At 48.5% G+C, this 24365-nt stretch overlaps 1 protein-coding gene across 1 annotated transcript in view; it reads left to right on the forward strand.

The window, feature by feature from the left end:
- GPR137C (G protein-coupled receptor 137C) overlaps positions 1-23501 on the forward strand; it is a 28106-nt gene extending 4605 nt beyond the window's left edge. The window contains exons 2-7 of the mRNA XM_074996218.1: positions 13035-13078; positions 14409-14637; positions 16529-16678; positions 18360-18485; positions 18697-18815; positions 20254-23501. Coding sequence (XP_074852319.1) covers positions 13035-13078; positions 14409-14637; positions 16529-16678; positions 18360-18485; positions 18697-18815; positions 20254-20428 — 843 coding nt within the window. The 3' untranslated portion in view covers positions 20429-23501. The remainder of the gene's footprint in view (positions 1-13034; positions 13079-14408; positions 14638-16528; positions 16679-18359; positions 18486-18696; positions 18816-20253) is intronic.
- The last annotated feature ends 864 nt before the right edge of the window (positions 23502-24365 follow it).

The raw sequence follows: 24365 nt of genomic DNA on the forward strand, positions 1-24365 counted from the left end.
TTTGGATCCTTCTGTGGTGTGGTCCCAGAGGAGCCCATGGCATGAAGTATGTAAGACTGTAGCACGGCTATACCCTACACAATACTGTAACAGCACGACTGTACTTGCATAATTCTGTAGTGTGGTTGCAGCCTGAGCCAATGGAAAGGGCCTTTGCATTGCTGTAGGAATACAGCTACAGTAAAGCCTCGAATTGACAGACCCTCATATGACAGACTTCAGAAATAACGGATGCTGTCTGTCTGCCCCCCACCCCCCCAAAAATAAATGCTGAAGACTCACCAGAGCGCTGCTGGGGCTGGAGTTGCTGCTGGAGTGACTTGGGCCAGAGAAGGCAGGGGCTGTGGCCGGGCGCCAGAGCTCTCCTCCCCCAGCGCTCTCTGCATGAAGCATGTCCGTTCCCAGCAGCCACCACCTGCAATGGCGCTGAGCAGCGGCCGTGGTGTCGGCAGCTGCTGCCTGCTGGCAGGCTGGGGGGCAGCCATGCTCTACCTTCACCTGGGCGGCTTGGAGCCAGGGGCTGGAGGAGCAGTAGCGCTGGGAGCTGCCAGGGGTGGAAGGAGCCAGGCCAGCATTCAGCTCCTTTCCTGGTGATTGGGAGAGGGAGATGGAGGTGTGAGGGGGGGAAAAATGGGGCAGGAGGGCGGAAGCAAAGGGAGCAGAAGACAGGCGTGAGTGACGGGCTGGGAAGGCAAGTGTGTTGTCATGCAGTAAAACCACGCCGCTATAACGGACTTTCAGCATTAACGGGCATCCCTTCCCCTTGATAGTCTGTTAAATCGAGGGTTTACTCCCTCATTTGAGGAGGTGGTGGTGGTATCCTTCCATGGACCCACCTGCATCTTGACTACCCTGTGAAATTTGTCACACCCTGACTGATGTAGCTGTGTGTGGACCTCAGTCTTGAGTACAGACAGGCCTTTCTGACAAAAGACCATGTCCAAATGTGACAGCTTCCTCATGACAATGGTGAATCTGCATGCAGAAGTCTCTCTAATCTTAAATTGGGTAGCTGTGTTCTGCCTTGTACCTTTTTATGCTTGGGGAGAGGGGCCCTTGTGGACATACTGCAAGCTACATGCTCTTCCAAGTTGATGGGATGGTTTGGAGATTACCCCACAAACACCCAACGTGGGCAGGCCTTAAAGGTTTTAGCTCCTTCCATAGAGAGGCTTTCATTGATTGTTCGGCACTGTGCTACCACCATCACCGGAATAGTGCATCAGGGTTGGAGTAGTACCAAAAGAGGCTCTGAGACTCAGGGACCACCTATAGATTAGCCAGGTCAATGTAAGTCAGTCTGCTAGGGCTGGGGACTTAAAGCAGCTCCCTCCCACTCCACTTCCCCTGCCAACCTCTGGCTGCTTGAGGTGGTGCCTTGATCAGTCTCATGGATTTCTTGTTCCTTCTTGTTTAACTTCCAACCTGATTGCAAGATAATGTGGCCATATTAAAACTTGGTATTGGTTACACGAGCGTGGGTTTCTAACAAACTGCTTGGGGTGGGGGGGGGAGTACTGTTGTCTATGGCTATGGTAAACTGGGAGAGACGGGGAACCAAGGATAAGGCGGATAAGGCAGACTGTTTTGGGCTGAAATAATTTGGCGGAAAAAACTTGCTAGAGGTTGCTCCCTTGTATACTGCTTGGTGCATGTTACAGGTATGCCTCTCCCCTGCTTTACGATTTGGATGTGGATTGAGACTTTAGTGAAATAAGTACTACAGGATGAACTTCTCTGGTTTGGCACCCTCTGGACTTGACCAGTGCCAAACAAGAAAATTTGCCAGCCACAGGAGGTCGATGTTGTCTTGCAGGATTACTAACTTTCACAGCTTACTGGGCTTGTAGAAGATGACGTTTAGGTATAAATAACAGCACAGAACACTGAGAGCCAGGGCTGCAGTCTGGAAACAAATTTTATGGGACCACAGGAAACTTGGCCACACCTGTGATAAGTGGTTATTTGGCTAACTAAAATCATGATGGATGTTGCTGGACAAGAAAGTTCTAGGCTAGAGAAGTTCAGCCAGCAATGGAAATTGTGATTATGATGTTGTCTTATAAATACTTCCCAAATTCATACTGGCGGGTAAATGCTACTAGTAGGTCCTAGATTTTTCCTGTCTGTGATAGGTGACACATTTCTTTCCCAAAATAGTTGCTCGACCAACAAGAAGTGATGGTGTTTTAGATGTGGTAGTGGTGAGGCTCTTGTGGAAGAACTAAATGTAGAGGACAATCTTGGTTTGAGCGGTTGTGACCTAATTCCATTAATCTAAATGGAAGGATAAACAAAAATAGCTCTGCAGAAGGGTTCTGGATTTCAAAAGTTAACCTTTAAAAGATTAAGGGAATTAGTTAAGGAAGTGGACTGGAACAAAACTCGAGGCTGGAATGTGGAGGAGGCTTAGCGTTACTTTACGTCAATGTTGAAGGCGTTGGCTGAAGCCGGTATCGCAAGCAAGAGGGAAGAATTAGTAGGGGAGGGTTGCAGATCAAACTGGATTTCTGCTCTTAATCACCACTCTTCCCTGCCCTGTAGGCTGGATCAGCCAGGAAAGCTACCGCTTGAAGGTCAGAAAGTGCAGGGGTGAATTGAGAGCCGCTAGTGCGAAGCAAAGTTGGACCTTGCAAAGGAAATTCGAATCAATAGTAAAAGGTTCTATAAATTTAAAAGACTGCTCAGTGATGAGGTGGTGATTAAAGATCTAGGCATGTCTCAAACCTAAACCAATACTTTTGTCTTAGTTTTTAATGCAGCTAATGAAGCTCTTGGGTGTAGTAGCAAGGTGGCTAGAGGCAGAAATTTAATTCAAACAATGAAATGGGACTAAATCTCCATACAAATAATTGTTTAAAAACTGGCAGTAAAATTTCAAGTCCAAGAGCAAGGAATTTTAATGACTGTATGAATTGGGGAGTGGGGTTGTAGTCTATGATGGGAGAACTACTAATAAGCAAGCCTTTATTTTTAAAGGTGGGGATGGAGAAGTGGTTTGAGCATTGGCCGGTTAAACCCAGAACTGTGACCTCAGTCCTTGAGGGGGCCATTTAGGGATCTGGGGCAAATAAATTTAAAAAAAAAAAAAAAGTACTTGGTCCTGCCAAGAGAGCAGGGAATTGGACTCCATGACCTCCCTTCCAGCTCTGAGATGTGTATCAATTGGAAAACTACACGCCTGTTTTGTTTGACCTCGTTTGTATGCAAGGTGTTTGGAACAAATTTTGACGAAGAAAATAATTGAAGGGCACAAAGGTGAATGGCAATTGGTGTAAAACACAACATGGTTTTACAAAGGTAGCTTTTTTTTTTTTTTTTTTCTTTTTTGCCTGACCAGCCTGATTTCCCTCTTTGTGACAATAACTTCCAAGGCCTATGTCACTTTCTTTGGAAAATCCAACCTGGATTTCAGAAACCCATTTGAAGATGGGACTTAATATGAAAACTAAAAGGTGGATATAAAACTGGCTAAAAGGGATTTTATTGAGCGAATGTTTACAAGCAAACATCCTGTGCGATTTGGCCAAGAAAGAAGGAACATAAGTCACCCGTGGTGCAGAGGTGGGTTACAGCAGTAAACAACAGGAGAAACCACCTGCACTTGCACATTGGACAAAGCGGGTCTTTGCCCACGAAAGCTTATGCTCCAAAATATGTTAATCTGTAAAGTGCCACAGAACGACTTATTGCTTTCAAAGATACAGATTAACTCGGCTACCGCTCTGATAGCAGTTACAAGCCCTTAACATGGTTAACGAATGTACATCGTAGCCTGCCTTGCCCTGGTTACATGTATTTTTGTGAATTACACTTAAGCCAGTAAGTAACCCCTGGGCAAACCTCCAAAACACACTGCGGAGTCTTAGTCTATCACCATAAGTAAATACGGTAGTGGATGAACTTGCCCCTGTTGGGGATAAGGTCTAAGATTTCAAATAAACGAAACTAGCTCAGTCCAATTAAATTCAGCCCATTGGGTCATTGAAGCCAATTCTTCCCTTGACATGGTTCCTCATTGTCTCTTGACATGTCGTGCAGTGGTTGTCTCTCATCCCTCAGTCTGGTTACAGTCAGCCCCTGGTCATCCTCGGTCATGTCCCTTTGTGGTCATCGTAGGTCCCTCTGTCCAGCAGTAGCTCATACACTGGATCATGCCAAAAGGGGAACTGTCAGGCTGGAAGGAGACTGTTAGTGGGATTCCTCAGAGATCAATCTAGGAACCGATCTTAAAGCACAGAGATGGGAGGTGCTCCCGATATGGAGGAGGGGGAATATAAAATCTCAGAACTGGCAGGACCTTCTGAAGTCCTAAAATCCAGGCCCTTGTGTGGCAGGAGCAAGCACCATCTGGACCATCCCTGACAGGTATTTGTCTAATCTGCTCTTACATCTCCAAAGTCCTGTAAGATGATTTTAAATGACCTTGTAACTGAGAGCAGTAGTTGAAGATTGTATGTTTCGGGAACTAATGACAAATTTTTTTTGCTGGAAGCTGGGGACTTATCAGTTCGCAGTGATGTTGGAAAAAGATTTGGGTGTAATGGCTGATCACAGGCTTATGACCTGGCAATGTGATGCAGATGTGGAAAAACTAATGTAGTCCTAGGAGGCAGCAGGGCGAGCATATCCAGTAGAGACTGGGAAGTGTTAGTACTGTTCTAAATGAGAAGGCATGGAGACCAGGATTTCGGAGAAGGTCTCACCTGTCTTTTTAAGAGCAATGAATTCAAGCTGAAATAGGTGCAGAGAACAGTTATGAGGATGATCTAAGGAATGAATTATGGGAGGAAACTGAGGGGAGATACAATTACTCGCTGTAAACACCTCACAGAGGGAGAGGAGTTATTTAAGGACCAGTATGAGCAGAAGAACAAATGGGTGTAAACAGGCCAACAAATTTTAGGCTCAACTTGGTGAAGGTTCATAACCATCAGAGGGGTGAAATTCTGGAACAGCTTTACAAAGGGAGCAGTGTGGGCAAAAGCCTAGTAAGCTCACAGGAGGGTGATGGAATGGTGGTACTGCCTGCAATGGTACATGAGCCAGGGGTGGTTGCCAGTAGGCAATCTCCCCAGCTGCTGGAGACAGGGCTGTAGATGGGGAAGGCTGTTACTGCAGAGGGCTCTTTCCTGGGTACGTGCTGGTGGATCTTGTCCACGTGATCAAGTCTAAGCACCTTCCCAACATCCAGCACATCAAGGAGTGGTTGGGGGTGGGGGGACGGGAGAGTTGTCTTTCTCTGCAACATGTTGCCAGGGCCCTCCTTATGACTCCTAGTGCTCTACACGGTCCAAGCCCCTACAGCTCCTCTCATCCCCCACTGGCAAGTAGGGCAGCAGCTGTGGTGGGAAGGGATGGGGCTGTGCTCAGTTTGTGAGGGCTGTGAAGCTGGGTGGAGGAGGGCAGTACAGCCCATCAGTGCTGTGAGGGAGTATATTGAGGCCAGCAGGTGGGATGAGCCAGGGATGGGGACCTGTATTAGGCATGCGCAATATGCGGCACTACTTAATTAGAGGTAAAGTGGTGCTCTGCATTTTGTGTGGGTCACCTGCCGGTGACTAGTGGCTTCTCTAACTTGCAGTCTTCCTCCTGGGGACAGCAGTAACTCGGCCAGAGGCCGTGGGCCTATCCCAAGAGTGGGTGGGCAAGAGTCTGTGGGCTGCCACGTGCAGGCAGCCAGAAGGGACCATTGTAATTATGTGACATCTGTAAGAATCCATCTTCCAAAGGCCTGACCAAGCCACTTGCCAGGGGAAGGTGGGGAGAGGTTCTCTGCCAAATTGGAAGTTTGCCTTTCAGGTTCAGCTGCCTTCATTCTATAACTGAAGTCCTCTGCTGCCCTACAGCCCTTTTGGGGGTGTGACTTTCTTCCTGAGTCTGCAATCTTGACAGTAGCCTGCTGGATAAATGGCCAAAGGTTTGCTAATAATATAAAGGCCTATAGTAGACGTAAACTATCGCCTACCTAAACTGTTAGAGTTGGTATTGAGGAGGTCAGATATAATGCATAATGGCGTTTTGATGGTCTAGCCCCTGTTAAGGCTTATTCATCACCACAGGTATTTCAGGGCAATCAATTTTAAGTACTGGCTGTCACATGGCAGCAGCTGTGCAAGGATCTCAGGCCTTTGGGGTGCTCTGGAAATTCTCTGCAAGATGGGTTGATGCTTTCATCCATGTTGAACAGTCCTGGAGAGAGGGCGTGCTGCCTACTCCTATTTCTTAGGACTTACCTCAAGATTAACAAGAGTTTCTTGCCTCTCATCAATGGCTCATTGGGAGTACAGGGGATTTTAGTGTAGCAAAGAGCCCCTGGCCTATCTTCCTGAGAGCTGGGTCTGAGCTCTGAAGTGTGCCTCTCAGAATAGTCCCTTGGGGTGATAGGAATGTTTTTGTTGGCATGCAGACAACCAGGGTGTACACACCCATAAACCAAGGACTTCTCCAGGTGATGCATCTTGCCCTGTTGGTGTGTTTCAACCTTAAAAACCAGAAAATCTCCTGTGTAATGGACTAGCTGTAAAAAGAAATCTGATGTCCTGCTGATCTGCCACCAATAGTCCTGGCTTTGAGGAACACGTAAAAGCCCTTGAGCTGTTGACTTCCTGGTGGAATCTCCCCATATGGCTTGGGAGGCAAAATTTCTAGTCTGTGGGTGCGTGTTTTTGGTCCCCCGTCCCCCCCCACCCTGGGGAGGGGGCAGGGCCTAAGCTAGCCTCTAGAGAGGAACATGGAGAGGCTTTCATACCCATGTACAGGGCATAAAGTAGGGTACTTCAAAGGTTGGTTCTGTTCAATAGCTTTATCCAGTTTCAAGTGCTTAGGATTAAGGTTGAGCATTATCTGGACAAGCTGGAGAAATGGGCTGAGGTGAAGAGGGTGAAACTGAGTGACAGGTGTGAAGTCCTTCCTTCCTAAATGACTTCTTCAGAGTACAATGGAAAGAGATTAAGGGGAGGGGTCACAGCAGACCACAGGCTAAACAGGCGTTAAGTGTGACCTTGAAGGCAGGAGTGGTGACAGAACAAGCATAATTCTTGGGTGCATTTGCTGGATGGTGATTTAAAAAAAAAAAAAAGACAATTTTTCTGCACTGATGAAGCCTCTGCTGGCGTGTTGGGGCCCAGAAATGAACACCTGTTTCAGGAAAGATGAGGACAAATTGGAGAGTCCAGAGAAGAGCAACAAAACGATTAAAGGGCTAAAACAGTGGTTCTCCAAGTGGTCTATGACCTCATTTTAATAGGGTCACCAGGGCTGACTTGTGGAGCCCGGGGCTGAAGCTCAAGGCCACTGATTACGCACCCCCCCCCCCATGTGGAACTGAAGCCCAAGTGCTGTGTGGTCAGGCTCTGGTTACAGGCCCCCTTCTCAGGGTCTAGGCTCTCAAGCTTTGGTCCCCTGTCCTGGGGTTATGTAGTAACTTTATTTTTCAGAAGACAATCACGGTGTGATGAGGTCCGAGAACCCCTAGTCTAGAAAATCTTCCCTCTGAGGGAAGATTGAAAAAACTGGGTTTGTTTAGGTTGGAAAACAGAACCCTGAGAGGGGACATAAAAGGTTGTTAAAAGAGGCAGGAGAAGAAATGTTTGTCCTTCACATCTGCAGATAGGACAAGAAGCAACTGTCTTAAATTGCAGCAAGGTGGGCTTAGTTTGGACATGGGGGAGAAGGGGGCAGGGATACTTCCTAGCTGTCAGGGTGGTTAAGCACTAGAATAAATTGCCAAGGGAGAGTCCACAATCTCACTCATCAGAGGTTGGTAAGAGCAGGCTAGACAAAAACCTGTCGGGGATGCCCTAGGCAGTGCTTTGTCTTCCCACCAGTGTGAGGACTGGACTTGCTGACCATGCAAGGTCCCTTCCCGTCCTATGACTTTGCAGTCAGTAGTTCTTGGAGCTCAGGATTCCTCTCAGAAGGAAGCGGCTGCTTTGATGCCTCAGACTCACAGGTGCAGGCAGATGTCTGGTCAGCCTGTTGCAGTGTTTGAGCAGTAAACTGCAGTTCATCCACAGAACACCCATGATGTGGAAACTGTCACCGCTCCACTGTTCAGCATCTCTTCCTGCAGCTGGGGGTATAACTAAGCCTCTGCATTTGGGTGAGACCCACACAACTGCTTTAAATATTCTGGGTAAATCTCGCTCCCCAGTCCTGATCTTTCACCACAGCTGCACCGCCCTGTCAAACTTGCCTCTGGGCATCAAAAACCTTACGACCATATGAACGTGACTGTTTCAGAACCCATCCTTGCTAGGCAAGTGCCCTAAATACACAGGCCCATGTAAGCAACAGGCAGTGTGCTCCAAACCCTGAAATCCTGTTTCTTCTCCTATTTCTCTTTACCAAACATTCATAAACCTGAATTACCCACCAGGAGAAATAAAAGAACAAATCAACAGGACCAGATGAATACCTAGAGACCAGCTACTCCAAGACAGGCCCAAGAACAGAACACCGCTGGTCATTACCTACAGCCGCCAACTCAAACCACTGCAATGCATTATTGAAGACTTACAACCTATCCTTAATCAGGATGCCACACTCCAGAAGGCCCTAGATGACAAGCCTGTTCTCTCCTGCAGACACCTGAAATCCCTCAAGGTTGGGAGGTTATCTAAAAGGGAGTCATAAGGAGAAAACTTGTTCTTCCTTGCCTCTGAGGATAGAACAAGAGGCAATGGGCTTAAACTGCAGCAAGGGAGGTTTAGGTTGGACATTAGGAAAAAGTTCCTAACTGTCAGGGTGGTCAAACAGTGGAATAAATTGCCAAGGGAGGTTGTGGAATCGCCATCGCTGGAGGTATTTAAGAACAGGTTAGTAAGTACTTGGTCCTGCCATTGGGGCAGGGGGCTGGACTCGATGGTCTCTCGAGGTCCCTTCCAGTCCTAGCGTTCTATGATTCTCGCCTACAACCACAGTCTGTACTGCAGGAACACCAGTCCTGGGACTTTTCCTTGCAACAAAGCCCGTTGCCAACTTTGTCCACACCTGTTCTGGAGATACCATCACGGGACCTAACCACGTTATTCACAGAACTATGGGCACATTCTCATGTTTTTCAGCTAACATCATATGCTTTGTATATTGGACAGTCTTCAAACTCTCTTAGGCAAAGAATTAATGGGCATAAAACAAACACAAAAACACTCCTGATCCGCAAACTGGTCAGCCACAACTTTAATGACCTGAAAGTTTGTGTCTTACTGGAGAGGAATTTCACACCACTTTGGAAAGAGATGCTGCTGAAATCTCTTATTCAAATTTGATGCATTAACATGTGGTTTGAACTGGGATGGGGAATTTTTGTAGCTCATTATAGGGTCTCTTTTGCATAAATCTTGACCTTCCCCCTTCTGCCCCTCCACTTTCTGATTTGCTCACCTTGATAATATATTACTGCTTATCAACCTTGATTACTCTTTTTGGTTCTCTGTGCCTTAAATATTGAGTCTGTTCTGGTATGGCTGTGGTCTGTAGAAGTGGGTCTGTCCCACGAAAGCTCATCACCTAATTAATTATTTTGTTAGTCTTTAAAGTGCTGCTGGACTGCTTTTTCGCTTCAATAGTATAGAGACTAGCACGGTTCTCTCTCCATTACTATTTCTCCAGTGTGTGAGAAAGGAAAGTGATTCTTCTGTTCTGAAGTAGTGAGGTGGTTGTGTTAAGCCCACACCGCCTGAGCACGAGGAGCAGCCGTTCTACTTGCTGGCTGGGTTTTGAATCTTACCCCATCGCTTCAAGCTGGGCTCTTTACTGAACTGGGAGTTGTGATGGTCTTGTCTTGTGAATCTCTCTAGGCAGAGACTTGTATATCTGTTCTGTGTGCCAGTGATTCCCCCTGTCTTACATCCATGGTGTGCAGAACAAATCTTCTCCCACCCGAGGTGGGTGCAGATTTGACCACCTGTAGAGCACGTGCTGCTGGCTCTGGGTGGTCTACTGCTCAACTGGGCAGCCCCCAAATAATCTCTGCTTACAGGGACAACTGCCCTGTACCCCTACAATCTTCCAAAGGAGCCACAGGGTTGAAGTGTGAGCCTCACAGAAGCTCAAACCACCCCCCCCCCCCCCACACACACGCTCTGTCCTCGGTGAAAGCTCTGGACGCGCCAGTATGACGATTCTTGAGTGAAGCGCTAAGCTTCATCTAGAAGGAGTGACTCCCTGGTGGGTCGCTGCCCCCCTCAGCAGAGGTTGGGAGTCCCTCTTCTCTGGAGGATGTGCGGGAGCTAAAGGAGCTACACTAAGCAGAGCCTCAATCTGAGGGACTCCCACCCAGAGCTGCTGAGTTCATCAAATATAAGCTGCTGGACCCTGTCCTTCCCTGCCCCAAAGCCCATGGATGTACTGTGACCAACTGTACCCCTGCGCTAGGGAGAGCCACTCTTCAAAAGGCCCTGCTCTTGCCCTCTGCTCAGGCAGCAGGAAGTGCTATCTTGGGAGCCCAGGCCGCTGTGCGGAGCCTCAGATCTCCCCCTTGATCTGGACAACATGTCCTAGAGGTTGGGGGCCTCAGCCAGGGGCTACTTCCAGGCCCCCTCGCCCCCCATTCAAGGAGAGTGAAGGGTTGGGGCTCCTCCTTGGGAGGCTTTTACCATGGCCCTGGCTGCAGCTGCTGGCTTGGCTGGGGGCATAAGAGGCCATGCGGAAGAGGCTGGCACTGCCGCTGAACCCAAAGCCACTCAGACCAGAACTCTTACTCTGCATTTCAGGCGTGTTCTGCTTACCCTGGGTTCCCATGCTACATGTTAATGTCATCACACTTGTACGAGGCACACCTTGTAAAGTGTCATTTGACAACTCCCAGTTTGCTGGTCAGTATCCACCTGATGCAATGTGAGACAACATAGTATGTGAAATTATACGGTGCCTGCAGGGTGTTAACAGGTTTCAAGCCCCGCAGCCCCTTTACCTCTTACATCCATGCATAGAATAAATCTTACGTGCATCCCCTGTAAATACACATTCTGCTGGCTGTAGGCACTCTGCTAATCAGCTGGGCTGCTGCTGGATCCCTGCTGGGTGACTGCCCAAGCAGTCAGCTTACAGGGAACACTGCCCAAACAGAGGCTGGCAAGCATGTCTGCCCTGACCAAAGCAACGTGTGCACTGCATAATTTGTGCTTAGGCGGTAAACAAAGTAATCAAACAGGACGGGGAAACAGAGCTCTCACAAGAGGAAAAAGGCACAGAGAGCATCTCCCACATAAGATGTAACTCCTGCTTCCCAGCTAGAAATGTTTTTTCTAGAGGGATTAAAAGTACAGAAAGGGGAAATGAATGTAAGTGCCCCCAGGCAGACTTGAACCTGGGATCTCTGGAGCTTAGTCTAGGTGATTCTACTGCCCAAGCTAAAAACTGACTGCCTCTCAGCTAGGGCTGCAAAGGAGATTCATTCTTTCTCTGTAAGTGGCCTAGGTGCCACCACATGGGACAGTGACCCGCATCCCTCAGTGTGTGGGTTACACACATACCTGAAGACACACCACCCCTCTCCATGCCCATCACTTTCTGCAGCAAGACTGCTGGAAGTATGTGGTGAGAACTCTGCTTGGCTCTGGTCTAGCTTGTTGTTCAGGTATTAAACTCTTGTCTTTTTGTCTTGTGACCATTTTCAACTCTTGTGTACTCCATCTTTGTAGCTAATCTTGTTTTTACTGTTGAATCTGGTGGGTGGTTCAATTTGAAGTGTCTGGGTAACTCTGGGGTGACAAGTTTTATGTGCATGTCCACTCAAAGGAGTAATGAATTTGAAAACCCTCTGTACCATCTCAAGGAACTGGGCAGTACAGGACATACAACTGAGATCCAGGGTTCCCTCTAACTCCCCCCACCCCAATCTGTGGGTGGAATAAACTTTGTTATGCACCAAGGCATATGAGGACTTGCGCCACCCATAGAAACACATGCTGTGGGTGCTTTGCTAATCAGCTGGGTGACGCCTGAATCTCTCCTGGGCAGCCGTCCAAGTGCCGCAGCTTACAGGGAACGCTGCTGGGGTCACCCTGCAGAGTAAGCAAGGCTGGGGAGACTGGCATGTAACCCATGCAAGGCTGGCAGGCTGTAGTGACACTCAGGGTGTGGTGTGCATGCTGGAAGGCTGTTCGTGAAGGTAGCCAAGGTTACAGGGCACAGATGACACCTGCTCGTACCCTGGTATGATACATGTGCTCAATTCCTCTTATGGAAGAGCGGTGCTTCTGCTCTCAACTGGTCCATATTGCTCCCTTCCCAACGGGAAAGCCCCTCCAAAGCACAAAACATCACCTGAATTGTTGACCTTCTCTCACATTTGTAGCCCTTTGAAATTAGATAACCATCTTCTACTTGGCAGAAGTCCACATATCTGGGACTTCAGCCCTCATACGAATTTCCTCCTAATACATGGTGAATCACGGCAAACCCGCTATAGCCAGTTGGCCTGTTTCCTGGGCGAAGAAGCCCAGAAGCTGAAATGCACATACTCTGCTGCAATATAGTTCTCCATGAGTGCTAATAGTTCCTGAAGTTGGACGTTAAGAATAGCAGCCGAAGCCCTTCCTGGGTTAGGGAAACTGAATGGAATTGAGGCCCTAAAATATTCAAAATGTCACAAAACAAACTCTGTTTGCTCAACAGTATAGTCCCTATCCAGCTGCTGGTGGTACATCCCTCTTTCCTCCTAAAGCCCTTGAGAACAAAGCATTTTGAATGCCCCCTGTTGAGACAAGACTTGTAATGTGGCTTTTTTTTTCCTCCCCAAAGAATAATTGGATTCATAAATGACTCGACTACTAAGACAGCTGTGTTTGGCCCAAACCCTTGTGACCCATTCAGGTCACCCAGCAGACAGGGCATCTTTCTCTTGGACAATGGTCACAGGCCACAATGGGTATTGAGTATGGAGAACTAGATTGCAGGGCTGCTTCTGACAACCTTCTTCTGCCCCATGGCTGAGCAGAATCCCCTTCTAATGTAGCTTCACAGTGAACTGTACCATTGTAACTATAGGCGTGTTAGAGTAACGTTCCAAACTCTTCCTTTTGTAGGTTATTTTCAAAGTCAAATGTGCAGCAGAATTCAATAAGTACAAGTAAGTCATTCCTCTTCTTGCTACCCCAAACATGCTCTTGTTGGGTGTATTAAAGTACAGTGTCTGTCTGAAATTTACTGGTGCCTCTGTTAGAATTTCATAGGAATAGCTCTGGTCTCTCTTCCCCCGATTTTTTTTTCTTTAATTGAACCCCTTTTGAGCACAGTGGGGGCGGGGGGGAAAGCAAAGCCAAGAAGTTGTGTGCTAGTTCCTAGACACCCAATTCAGATAGTCAGGCTGCCTGTGTGGTTGAGGGGTGAGGGACTCCCATAGCTATAGCTTTTGATTTGCCCCTCCTCTGTTGCTACAGTTTCCCTGCAGCTATAATTGCTGTGTAGGTGTACTTTTAAAGCAACGTGAAAATACCCTCCCTGTCCTGGTACAGCAGGCTCCAGCAGTGGGACTGTTTTTGGACTTGGTAGCTCAAACTGCAGCCTGAGCTCAGGGATCCTTGAACTTCACAGAGCCTGGGTTTCAGCGTAAGCCCCACCATCTACTCGGCAACAAACCCAGCTCACCAGCCCTAGTCAGCTGGGCCTGGGCAGCCCTGGGTGTCTAGCTGCAGGGTAGACACATCCTGCCTGTGAGCGCTCACGGTAGTGGTGCTTGTGTTGCTGTAATTCCTGGGAGGTTGCTATTGCTCTAGCCCATTAGTCACACACGAAGATGCTGAGAACCCTATCATAACACTCCTGGGACTTGCCCTATCTAGCCATAAACCAGCAAGGGAGGTCTTAAGTCTCTGGACCCTTGTGATGAACCCGTACTGCGGCATAACCCACATAGGCTTGAGCAAGAGGAGTGGCTGGTGCCTGTGAAGTCCTAGTAGTACATCTGTCTGTGCAGAAGGTGGGACTTAAGACTGGGTTGGTCAGACTTGTAAATCAAGAACTAACTGGCCTGTGTTGGGAGGTAAACTGTTAATGGAAAATGTATGCACCACTGTTTGCAGCAACAGGTTCACCAAGGCTGATGGGCTCTTAGAACCTCTCCATTGAAATCACCTGTTGCTCTAACCCAACAGTAAGTTCTGATCTTGCACCTTAAACTTTGAGGCCCGAAAGACACAGGAAGCCTGTGACTCGGGATTCCTGGCCAGCCTCTCCCAGCTGAGAGATATTAAGTCCCAGCAGTCTGCATGCTATGCCAATATCAACTGGCTTCAGCATGGTCGTAGCCTACCTTTCACACTTCCTAGCCTGCTGAGTTGTTATGGCAGGCGGAGAGTAATGCTGGACATGAGATGAATTGACCACGAATTAGGGAGCTGGTGGGGAGGTGAAGACATCTTCCAACTGTTTTGTTCAATCAACTTGTCTTTCCTTCCCAGGGTTCTGTTGTATCTGGCCTCCATATTCACCAGCCTTCTCTTCCTGGTTGTGAATTTAACTTGTGCAATGCTTGTCCACGGAGATGTCCCGGAGAGCCAGCTCAGATGGACCGTGTTCGTTCAGGCGCTAGTCAACGACAGCCTCTTCATTCTTTGTGCCATTTCATTAGCTTGTTGTATGTGCAAACTTGCAAAAATGTCGTCGGCAAATGTCTACCTCGAGTCAAAGGTAGGTCAGCGCTCTTGAAAGTCACGGAGATTATTCAATTCAGCACATTGGGGGGGGGGGGGGGGCGCTGGCGCTAGTCCAAGGCCATGGCCTCTTCTATGCTCAGTGTCCGCACAGCATCTAGCACGAAGGTCCTGGTCTGGAACTATTCAAACTGTTCAATGTGTTCTGTAGTTGAAGGAAAAACTATCCCATTTGGCATAAACGCCTGTCGTAATGGGGAAGTGGCAGAAGCCTTCTAGGAAACCATCTTCCATTGAGTCTTGAATAGTTCTTGTCTTGCTAGTGAAAGTTCTTGAACCCTCTCTTATTGTGTTAATTAAGGGCTTGCCCCCCCACCCCCAGCAATATTCAGCTCTGTTGGTGCAACAGAAGATTTATTCTAACTCTGGCCCTTTTTGCATGGAGTCTTTTAAGTCACTTGTATCCAGGTGGCTCGTCTGGTGCTGTCTGACACCAAGGTGATTTCGTGTTCAGGCATTTGATAGTAACTACAATTCTCTGCTAAAGCGTTGCCCGTAAACTAAATCTACTCGCAACCCATTCTAGTATTAAAACTCTGGCTGTCCTCTATATTACTCCTCTCTTCTAGGTTTGTAGGTAACTTTTTTTTCACCTTTCTACAGCTGTAGATTAGAAACGAAAAGGGGCTAAAATGATCTGCCTTTCTCCCCTTCCCCCCCTCCCCGTTTCCCAAAGAAGGGAGACTAGATGTTCCCGGTTCTTGAGTTTCATTTCTCCAGCAGGTAAAGAACCCTTGTGGCTCAGCCAGTCACTCCTGTTTTTGGCCAGATTACCGGTGGCAGCTTAAGTGTTCCTTGAAATCTGTTTCCTTCTGCAATGCTGTGTGTAAGCAAAATGCCGCTCTGTCACAGCCCGCACCTCGTTATGGACGAACTGCCCCTTGTTTTGGGCTTCCCCTCTCCCTGCCTCCTTCCCCCATCTCCATTTTTTTTTCCACATATGTGGGGATGTGCACCACCGATGAGAAACGCAGGCTGCTGTGTGTGGGCACTCCACTACTTAGCTGGGTGGCTTTTGAATCGCCCCTGGTGCCCAGCCAGGCCTTCAACTTACAGGAAATGATGTCCCCTCCCCCCCCCATCTTCACAATTTTCCAGAGATTTCTGCACTAGCTCAAGGGGTGTACAGATGTACCCCCCATTCCGTCAGCTGGGAGCACTGAGCAAGTCAGCTCTGGCTTCGCTGGCCCTTCAGGATAAGGGAAATGCTTTCCTTCCCCCACCTGGCCATGACTTTCACCACTTGAGGGAACATAGAATCCTAGAACACTACAACTGTCGGGAACCCTGAGAGGTGCTCAAGTCCAGTCCCCTGCCCTCGTGGCAGGACCAAGCGCCATCCAGATCATCCCTGACAGATGTCTGTCATGCAGGAGCACATACCCTGGTAGAGCTCTCTGCAGTGTGTGCTGTGCTCACCAAATAATGGCACTGACAAGGATTTTATATTGGGGCTTTCACACTGATCAGTGATGCTACATTGCTATTAACAATGAAGACCAAACCCAAACTGTTTGAGTATAACCAAGCTCTAGCTGTTTGCAAAAACTAACCCCTAGGTTCTGGTGGCATAGTACTGGAATAGCTTCCCAGGGATTCTACCATTTAATTTCCAAGTTCTACCTCTCCTCCTAAAGGTCAGTAGGAAACGGTCGTGTGGAAGTGGACAATTGCAGTCAGCATGTCACCAGATCAGTACGAGGGTCTGAACCAGGCTCCCCCTGAAATATTTAAAGCTAATGTAATGCGTAGATGTTCTGGGTCTGCTGCATAACTTACCCTGCATGAAATCACAACTTTTATGGGAAGATTTGTGTTATAGCCTACTAGGGGTTTTTAACATCTCTTGCTTCTTCCCCTGTTCTTAGGGCACATCGGTCTGCCAGGCTATCCTCGTTGGGTCTGTAGTTGTTCTTCTGTATTCTTCAAGGGCTTGCTACAATCTGGTAGCCGTGGCCATATCTCCAGAGAACGTTCCTAGTCCATTTAATTACGGCTGGGATAACCTCTCAGATAAGGTAACTGATGATATTGAGGGGTAGGCATTTGGGGAACAAGGCTAGCGGGAAATCAATGCTCAGGATCTGTGCAGTAGAGTCCTAAGCTTTCATATCACAGTTCCTGAGACTCCCTATAATGAACCAGTTCTAACAGGGTTGTAATGTCTGATATGACACATCTGCTGCCTGTGACTGACCACAGGTTGAACCTCTCTCATCTGGAACTCTCGTATCTGCAACATCCGTAATCCAGCATGATGTTGGTTTTAGCCAGATGACTACTTATGGGTGTGGCCAAGTTTCCTGCAGTCCCATAAAGTTTGTTTCCGGTCGTCGCGTCTGGCTCTGTGTTCTGTGCTGTTGTTTTAGCTCTAACTTACCCCAAATGTCCTCTAAGAGCTCAGTAAGCAGCGCGTGTTAATGTGCTAGAAAATACTGACCTTTCGTTGTCCAAAAAATCGTGTCAGATCCCCAGGGTGCCAAACATGAGGGTCAACAGGTAGCAATGTGGATAACGGGACTTGACCCTAAAAACTTAGAAAACCAGGCAATTCTCACCTGAAGTTGATACATTAAATGAACAGCCTTCTAAACCTTTTGAGTCTAAGGAGCAATAGGTCTGCTACCCACAGCTACTGTCTGAATCTCCCCCATTAATTTGTCACATGTCTTAAGTGTTAGATTTCTGTGGTGACCACTATCATTCCTTTGTATTCCAGGGAACAGCTAGTGACGTGTGTGACTAGCCAGAATAGTCAGGTGCAGCGAGTGGCGTTTGCATGCCCTGTATCTAAATGCTCACCGGGTGCACAAGATTAAACATCCGGGATCTGGCAGCAAGCTGTGTGCAAGTAAGCACACTAGAGCTGGTGCATTGGCACTAGACTATGCTGCAATATAGAGATGGAGAGGTTGCTCAGGATCTCCACTGACCTATGTTCCTTCCAATCATCTTCAGCCATGTGCTGAATAAATTTGCACACAGAAGCATGGGTGACTGTGCACCACCAGGAGAAACAAAACCTAGCTGTGGGTGTTCCAGTGAGCAGCATTTGAATCTCTCTTGAGCGGTCCCACAAGCGCATAGGTTCAAGGAATGTGGGTCCTGAGCCTCTCTGACCCGCCACGGTGGTCTGAATCCACTGGGACACGGAAATGTAGAGACGGCATCTCTCTCTCTCTCTCTCTCTCTCTCACCGTACCCCCTCCCCAAGAGGCAATGGGTGGTGTTCTAGCTGGCCCATCACTGAACACCTTGGTGTTGGTATGTAAGACATTCCTCCCAGTAATCTGGTAAAGTTCCAGAAGATGCCTAACATGAGAGAATTGCTTCTATTGGTGAGGGGCCTGCACTTTCTACACTAAAGAACTAGCCCAGCCCTTTGCCCCTTCCCGGGAACTGAGTGAACTTCGCAGGCAAATTTTGCTGCTGGACTGTGTAGCTACTGGTAGTGGCCCTTCAGTGACCACTTACTGCCCTAGTGGGACCACCGTTCTAAGTCTGGCAATTGTAGTGTGTGGCGTTAATAGGGATTCCTTATAGACTTGGGCTCTGGAACAGATCTGGTGTGCTGCATCCTAGTCTGTTCTTCGGAATCCCATCTCTCCGGGGTATAGCTCAGGGTTTGGTTTGGCTTTTGAAAAGTGCTAGTCTAAAAACCAGCTTCTCTGAGCTGAAACAGAACCACTGTGTTCACAGGTGCACGCAGAAGAAGTCAGCGGTGAAGAGTATGTGGTGTTTGGAGTGGTCCTCTTCCTCTGGGAGCTTGTGCCCACAACCTTTGTGGTGCTATTCTTCCGGGCACAGAGGCTATCACAGAATTTGGTAGGATATGAGCTAGTTGCTCTTGGGTTCAGAGACTTCCCAACCCCCGCAAGTTGCTCTTTGCATGGGGAACTTGTCTGATTTACTCTATATAATTGTTCTCCTGCCCCCCCGCCCACACTCGTGCCCCCATAATCTCTAGATAGAACCTGGGTGCTTCTTTAAACAAACCCAACTCACTTTTTTTTTTTTTTCCCCCCTTGATCAACAGACACCCGCTGGCATGATAAACAGCCATAGTTACAACTCCAGAGCATACTTCTTTGACAATCCAAGGCGCTACGACAGCGATGACGACTTGCCAAGGCTTGGTGCCCGAGAGGGAGGAAGGTAGGTTACGAGAACTGTTTGACTAGCTAGAATCGCCATTTGACTCTTGCGTTGTGTTGACAGAGGATCGAACACCTGCACTACTTTAAGCTAAAGAACCTTCCCTGCTAGAGGGGCCTAGAATCCAGTAGCCCAAATAGGCAAGGCAGCTCCTAACGTAAGCTTTGGTGTACATGAGGGACCTGAGCTGTAAACTGTAGTAATAGGTGTTAGATGCCATTGAAAATTGGGGGAGGGGAGGGGAGGGGAGGCAGCTGGGTTTTTTTGTTGGTTTAAACTGAGACATTTTGTTTAAATTGCATAGAGGCTTACAGGAAACTAAACACTGCCCAGGTCCTGGGGAAAGACTTCCAAGCAGTGTTCCTTATAAGCTGAGGGCTTGTCTGGCTGCCCACGAGCAATTAGCAGAGCGCCTGCAGCGGGCAGCATGTGTTTCTAGTGGCGGTGCACATCCACACGTGATGGTGCCCATAACAAAACTTAATCCGCCCATGGATTGAAAAAGTTGGAGGGACGCTGCTGGCAAGATGCCAGAAGTCCTGGGTAGAGTTTCTGCTGGAGGACCAATTGGTGCTGTGAGACAAAAGATGTATGAAAATGTAGCTGCAGTGTTCTCATCTTCTGCCTAAAATCCAGGCACTTCCCTGAGTGCATCTCGGCATGAAGCACCAACAGCCTTACAAGTGACCAGACTTGTGTGTATTTGGCCTTTTGTAATGCTTGGCTTGTGACCCCCACCAGAAAAGGTCTGACCACCTTTAAGTGCCAGACACCGACCCTCTGAAAACGATGGGGCCTTTAAGATGTCAAGCCGCATAGGCAGCGGGTGTAGTAGGCAGGGGAAAGTGGTGATGCCTTACCAATCTGCCAGTCTGATCCCTCCTTCACTCCATCTCCCAGCCTCTGTCCCCCTTCAGTGTGTGCCCCCCACCCCCTCCCATCCCCCCAGGTTGTCTGGGATTCAGCCCTGTTGGGGCTGTGCTGCCAGCTCTTTGGAGGCTGGGGCTGGGCACAGAATGCCCCGTCTCTCTTCCCAGTACCCCAGCCAGGGCCCGGGAAGGCTGGAGTGACACTCTGCCTCCTTTCCCCACCCTTGAGCAGTGAGAGGGGTTGGGGAGCTGGCGTCATGCACTGCCTGTGGGGTCAAGGATGGCCTGCCACTGCAATAGTGGAGTGCCTGGCTCCTATGGGGCCCCAGGCAGCGGGGTGGGGCCCAGAATGTGTCCCAGCAGCTTGCCTCTCCCAGCCCCAGGTTCACCCACTGCACTACTAAGGCAGGCACCCAGAATCATTGGTCACCTCCAAAAACTTCCAGCATCGGGCCAGGATTTCAATCCAACGCCCTTTCAGGTTTCTGTCTTTGTTAAAATTCCAGCACTATCCTGCCTTAACCCGACTCCCATCCCTAACCAGTACTTCCCGTTTCTTCTCTCCCAAGCCTGGCTCCCGCTCAGTGCTCTGACTGGTACGGCGCGCTGCCCGAGAGCGAGAGCTATCCGGTTATCCCCTACCTGAGCAGACCGAAGCCAGACGCCGCCCCACTGCTCTTCACATGCAGCAGTGATCTGGAAGGAAACCATCCCCACAGCTCGTACTCCACATCACAGAACTGAAAAGCCCACCACAACTCGCCTCTCTTGCATAGAGGCTGAGGCGGGGGGTGGGTCCCATCGTCTTTTGGAACATCTAACTCCATCCACACGCACGTTCCATTCTCTCTTGCAGCTGGAACCGGGACCTGGATGCTCTGGGCTGCGTGCAGTGTGTGAAACTATTTGCGGTACGGTGTAGCAAAGAGGGGAGAGAGATGTCTGGGAGCTTTTGTTTGGGGCGGGGGGGGGGGGTTTAAGTCTCTTCAAGATGCTCTTTGGCAGCTAGAAGCACCAGAGCTGACTCTCTAGACCAACATCCAATGCATATTTGCACTTTTTAGCTGCGCATCCCCAGACTTCCCTTGGGAACAGCCTGCCTCTGTTCTGTGTGACGCTTTTAATTGCACGTCTGTAGCTGGGAGAGATGCAGTCGTCCTGCAATGACTGGAGCATGGACTGCTACACGGTTCTGTATTTTGCATCCTGGTCTGCTCCCAGGACGGTCTCCCTCTTCAGAGAAACTGTGTGATTAACCCTAATGAAGAAAGTTACCGAATGTATCATGTGCCATACTCGCAATACACATTGAATCTGCACTGGGGATGCAGTCTTAATCTAACTTGATCTTTGTGCCAGCAGATGACTCAAGTACTCTTAGCAAGACTCTGGATTAACAAATTTAAAAGCATGGGTGTTGTGAGGGCTTTGAGAAGCCTTTTTACTAGCCTGAAAGTCAGAGCTGTGACTTTTTTTTTTTTTTTTTTTGGGCCCCAACCTAATCCATAATGCAGCCTCCTTCATGCTAAGGTCTGTTTGCTGCCTTCCCTATTGGAATCGGAGCTTAATCAGCCTGGGTTAGAATTGCAACTTTAACTCCTCTAACAATAAACTAGAGGTCATTTTTTTCAGGCAAGAAATGTTCCCTTCACTTTCATGGCAGCTTTCTTGGACAGACTCTCAAAGCCTGCAGGGGGGTACCTGCATGCTACTATTTAGGACTGTCTCAAAACATCCCATTCTCCTGTCTTTTTGCAATGTGTCCATGGAGCTAGTGTTACGTGACATGCCACTGAATGTAATGTAAAAGGAGGGCAGCCTGAACTAGCGGCTCCCCGCCCCCCGGTTGAAGTGTTGGTAAATGTTGGTATCCCGCTGCAGCATGTGCACCAGAAGGTGTTTCCAGTAAGTAGCATTGAATGGAATCAGCTTTTTTAACAGCCAGGATTGTAATCTGGCAAAATGTTGGTGTCTCAATCACGTTTTTAACTGTGTCCAGAAGCACCCTACTCAAGATAGGCAAGTGAAACATGGCAATGAGGATGCACAAGTGTGGCTTTTAGACTGGGCTGTAAGAGACACTGTTTGGTCCATACAGATTGCTAGCTCCCCCACATCAAAGCATGCCTCTGTAGCAAAGCTGGTGTAGACACACACCCCACCCCACCCCGTACCTAGCCACCTTGGCATTCCCTTTAGACACTTAAACTGGAAAGGATGGGCGTACGCTGCTGGTGGCAGGAGCTGGTCTTGAGCTGGTCTTGCTCATCCATTGCAGGGACTTTCCAAGGGGACTTAGATTTTAAACTTGAATTAGGATTTGATGTTTGGTGAAGTTTTTACTTTAAAGGGGACCGAGACTCAAGTGTGTCGTAGTCTGTAGGACAGCACGGAAGTGACCCACTCCGTAAGAGGGGATACTGCTGGCAATGAGACGTGGATGAAGCGGCACCTGGCCTTTTAAAAGCCTAATTCCCAGGCTCACAGCTGCACGTTCCTGTGGCCCATGTGATGTTCCAGGAATGACCTCTAGGCTCTCAAGGTTGAGGAGATGTGGGGCCAGGCCTCCAGATCTGAGTAGTAAAGAATATTTTGGATGCACTCAAAATATACCTACATCCTTGCCGTAAGGGAGCTCAGTGTGAATCAGCTGGCAGACCAGGGGTGCCCCCCGGCATATGACCCCATCCAGAAAATGACCAACTGGACTGAAGCATACAGCGTATGCCCAGGTCCTTCTCTTGGTCTACACTAGACCTTAGTCGACTGCAGAGATGCAATTCTAGTTACAGTAATTGCAGAGCTAGAATTGCATCTCTGTGGTCGACTGTGAGGTCTGTCCTTGCTGAGGCAGCTCAACAGGCACGTTTCTCCCAGTGACCTCCCTTATTACTTGTGAGAGGAGGAGTACAGGGGCTCGACGGCCAATCCCAGAGAAATCAATTTCACAGGTCTTTCAGTCGATCTCCCAGTAAGTGTACACGTACCCTTCCTCTTCACTCACCGGTCCAAACAAAGGCAACCCATGCTCTGGAGTGGGAAGGCTCTGAGGCTTTTTTGGCAGATCAGTTCAACCTTCTCACGTCCGTACTTGAGGCAGGAAGGACTTAGGGCAACAGTTCTCCCAGGTCTTTTTATGTTCACACCCGTTGTGAAACCCATCTCATGGCCTATGTTGGGACTCAACCTGGTTGCTCTGTTTTGATCACTGCTTGACTTTATGGTGAAGCTAGCCAGGGACTGGAACTGCTGCCGCAGCCTTCTCCTTCCCCTCCCATAAGTCACCAAAGACGCTAAGTTCAGCTACTTGCCCCTGTTCTTGCTTATAAAAGTCCAAAGCACTAGGAGCACTTTAAGTTTCCTTTGGAGGGAAGGGAGCGTTGCGCAAAAAAAGGGCTAAAGGCTCATTGTTCATATTGCACTGACGCACAGAACGACAATATGATCTTCCTCTCATTAGGATTGCAGGTTAGGGCCGTGAGTCTCGTTGCTTAAGTGCGTACTAGTGAGTGATTAGCAACTTTTTGGTTTTATTGATTTGTCTGGATGGCCATTAATTTCTGAACTCTGACAGCTCCGATGGGGGCTGGCCTCGTGTTTTACTGAAGTAATTTATAGTTGACCAGTACAGTGACTTTTTTATATGCATAGTTGCCTTTCGTTCAGTTTTTCTTTTGTAATGGTTGAACAATGTTTCTCAGCTTGGCAACCTGTTGAGAGGCGGTTGCAACAGTAAGCTGTGGCCAATGAATGTACCTATTTGTTGTTCTTCACTAAACTGTAACCAAGCACTACTATGTTGAATAAATACTTCTGTGCTATTTATTGGCTTCTGGGCCAAGTTCTGCTCCTGGGGCCACCTTCAGAGGGGCAGCTGGGGTCTCTGCATCGCTTGTCCACTGATCGGTGACAATAGTTAAAGCCATGTAACACTTTTTTCCCCCTTGATGGCCACATTACTGTGCAGAGATCCAGCTTCCACTCGCTTGTAAAGGGCTTTGAGCATTTAAGGGGAACCTTGGCTTGAACTAGGGAAAGCAACACGCTATGGTGGCCTCCTCCTTAACTAGGATGCTCCATAGCACTCCCCACCCACATCTCCTACAATCGGTGGGCAGGATTCAGTGGCTCTTCAAACAGGAAAACCACAAGCATAAGGGCTCTGCATAGTCTAATCTGGGACGTGCCCTATCACAAGGTGACTGGCGCGCATGGCAAATCTTGTTAAAGGCAGAGAGAGAACTGTGTCTCCTTCATATATGAAGGAGAATAAAGCAGTGACCTTCCTCACCCCTTTTGTCCTGGAGCCTTCCATTTCCGTTCCAGGGCCTCAAGAAGGAAAAGGCTCGGGTGCTCCTTTCCCCACTGGGTAAGCACAAGAGGTGGTGGTGGAGCAGCTGGCAAGCTTGAATGGAGTTTCCCTTTACGGGGGAATGTGTTTCTGCACTGTGCATCCAGCTTTGGTTTTAACCAAGTGCCCTCCAGGGTGTTGAAGCACAAGATTTCTGAGTTTAGGCAGCTAACATTCAGCTTTATTGAATTCAATAAGGTGACAGATGAGCCAAACTGGACACTAGTAAAACCAGGTCCAGCAAGGCTGCTTGATGCTGCCAACTCCTAGTATTTCATACCCTTACACAAACAAAGCCCAGTGCCAGAGGCAATTAGAGAATTGTAAATC

The sequence above is a fragment of the Carettochelys insculpta genome, chromosome 6, assembly GCF_033958435.1.
Source record: "Carettochelys insculpta isolate YL-2023 chromosome 6, ASM3395843v1, whole genome shotgun sequence".
NCBI lineage: Eukaryota > Metazoa > Chordata > Testudines > Carettochelyidae > Carettochelys > Carettochelys insculpta.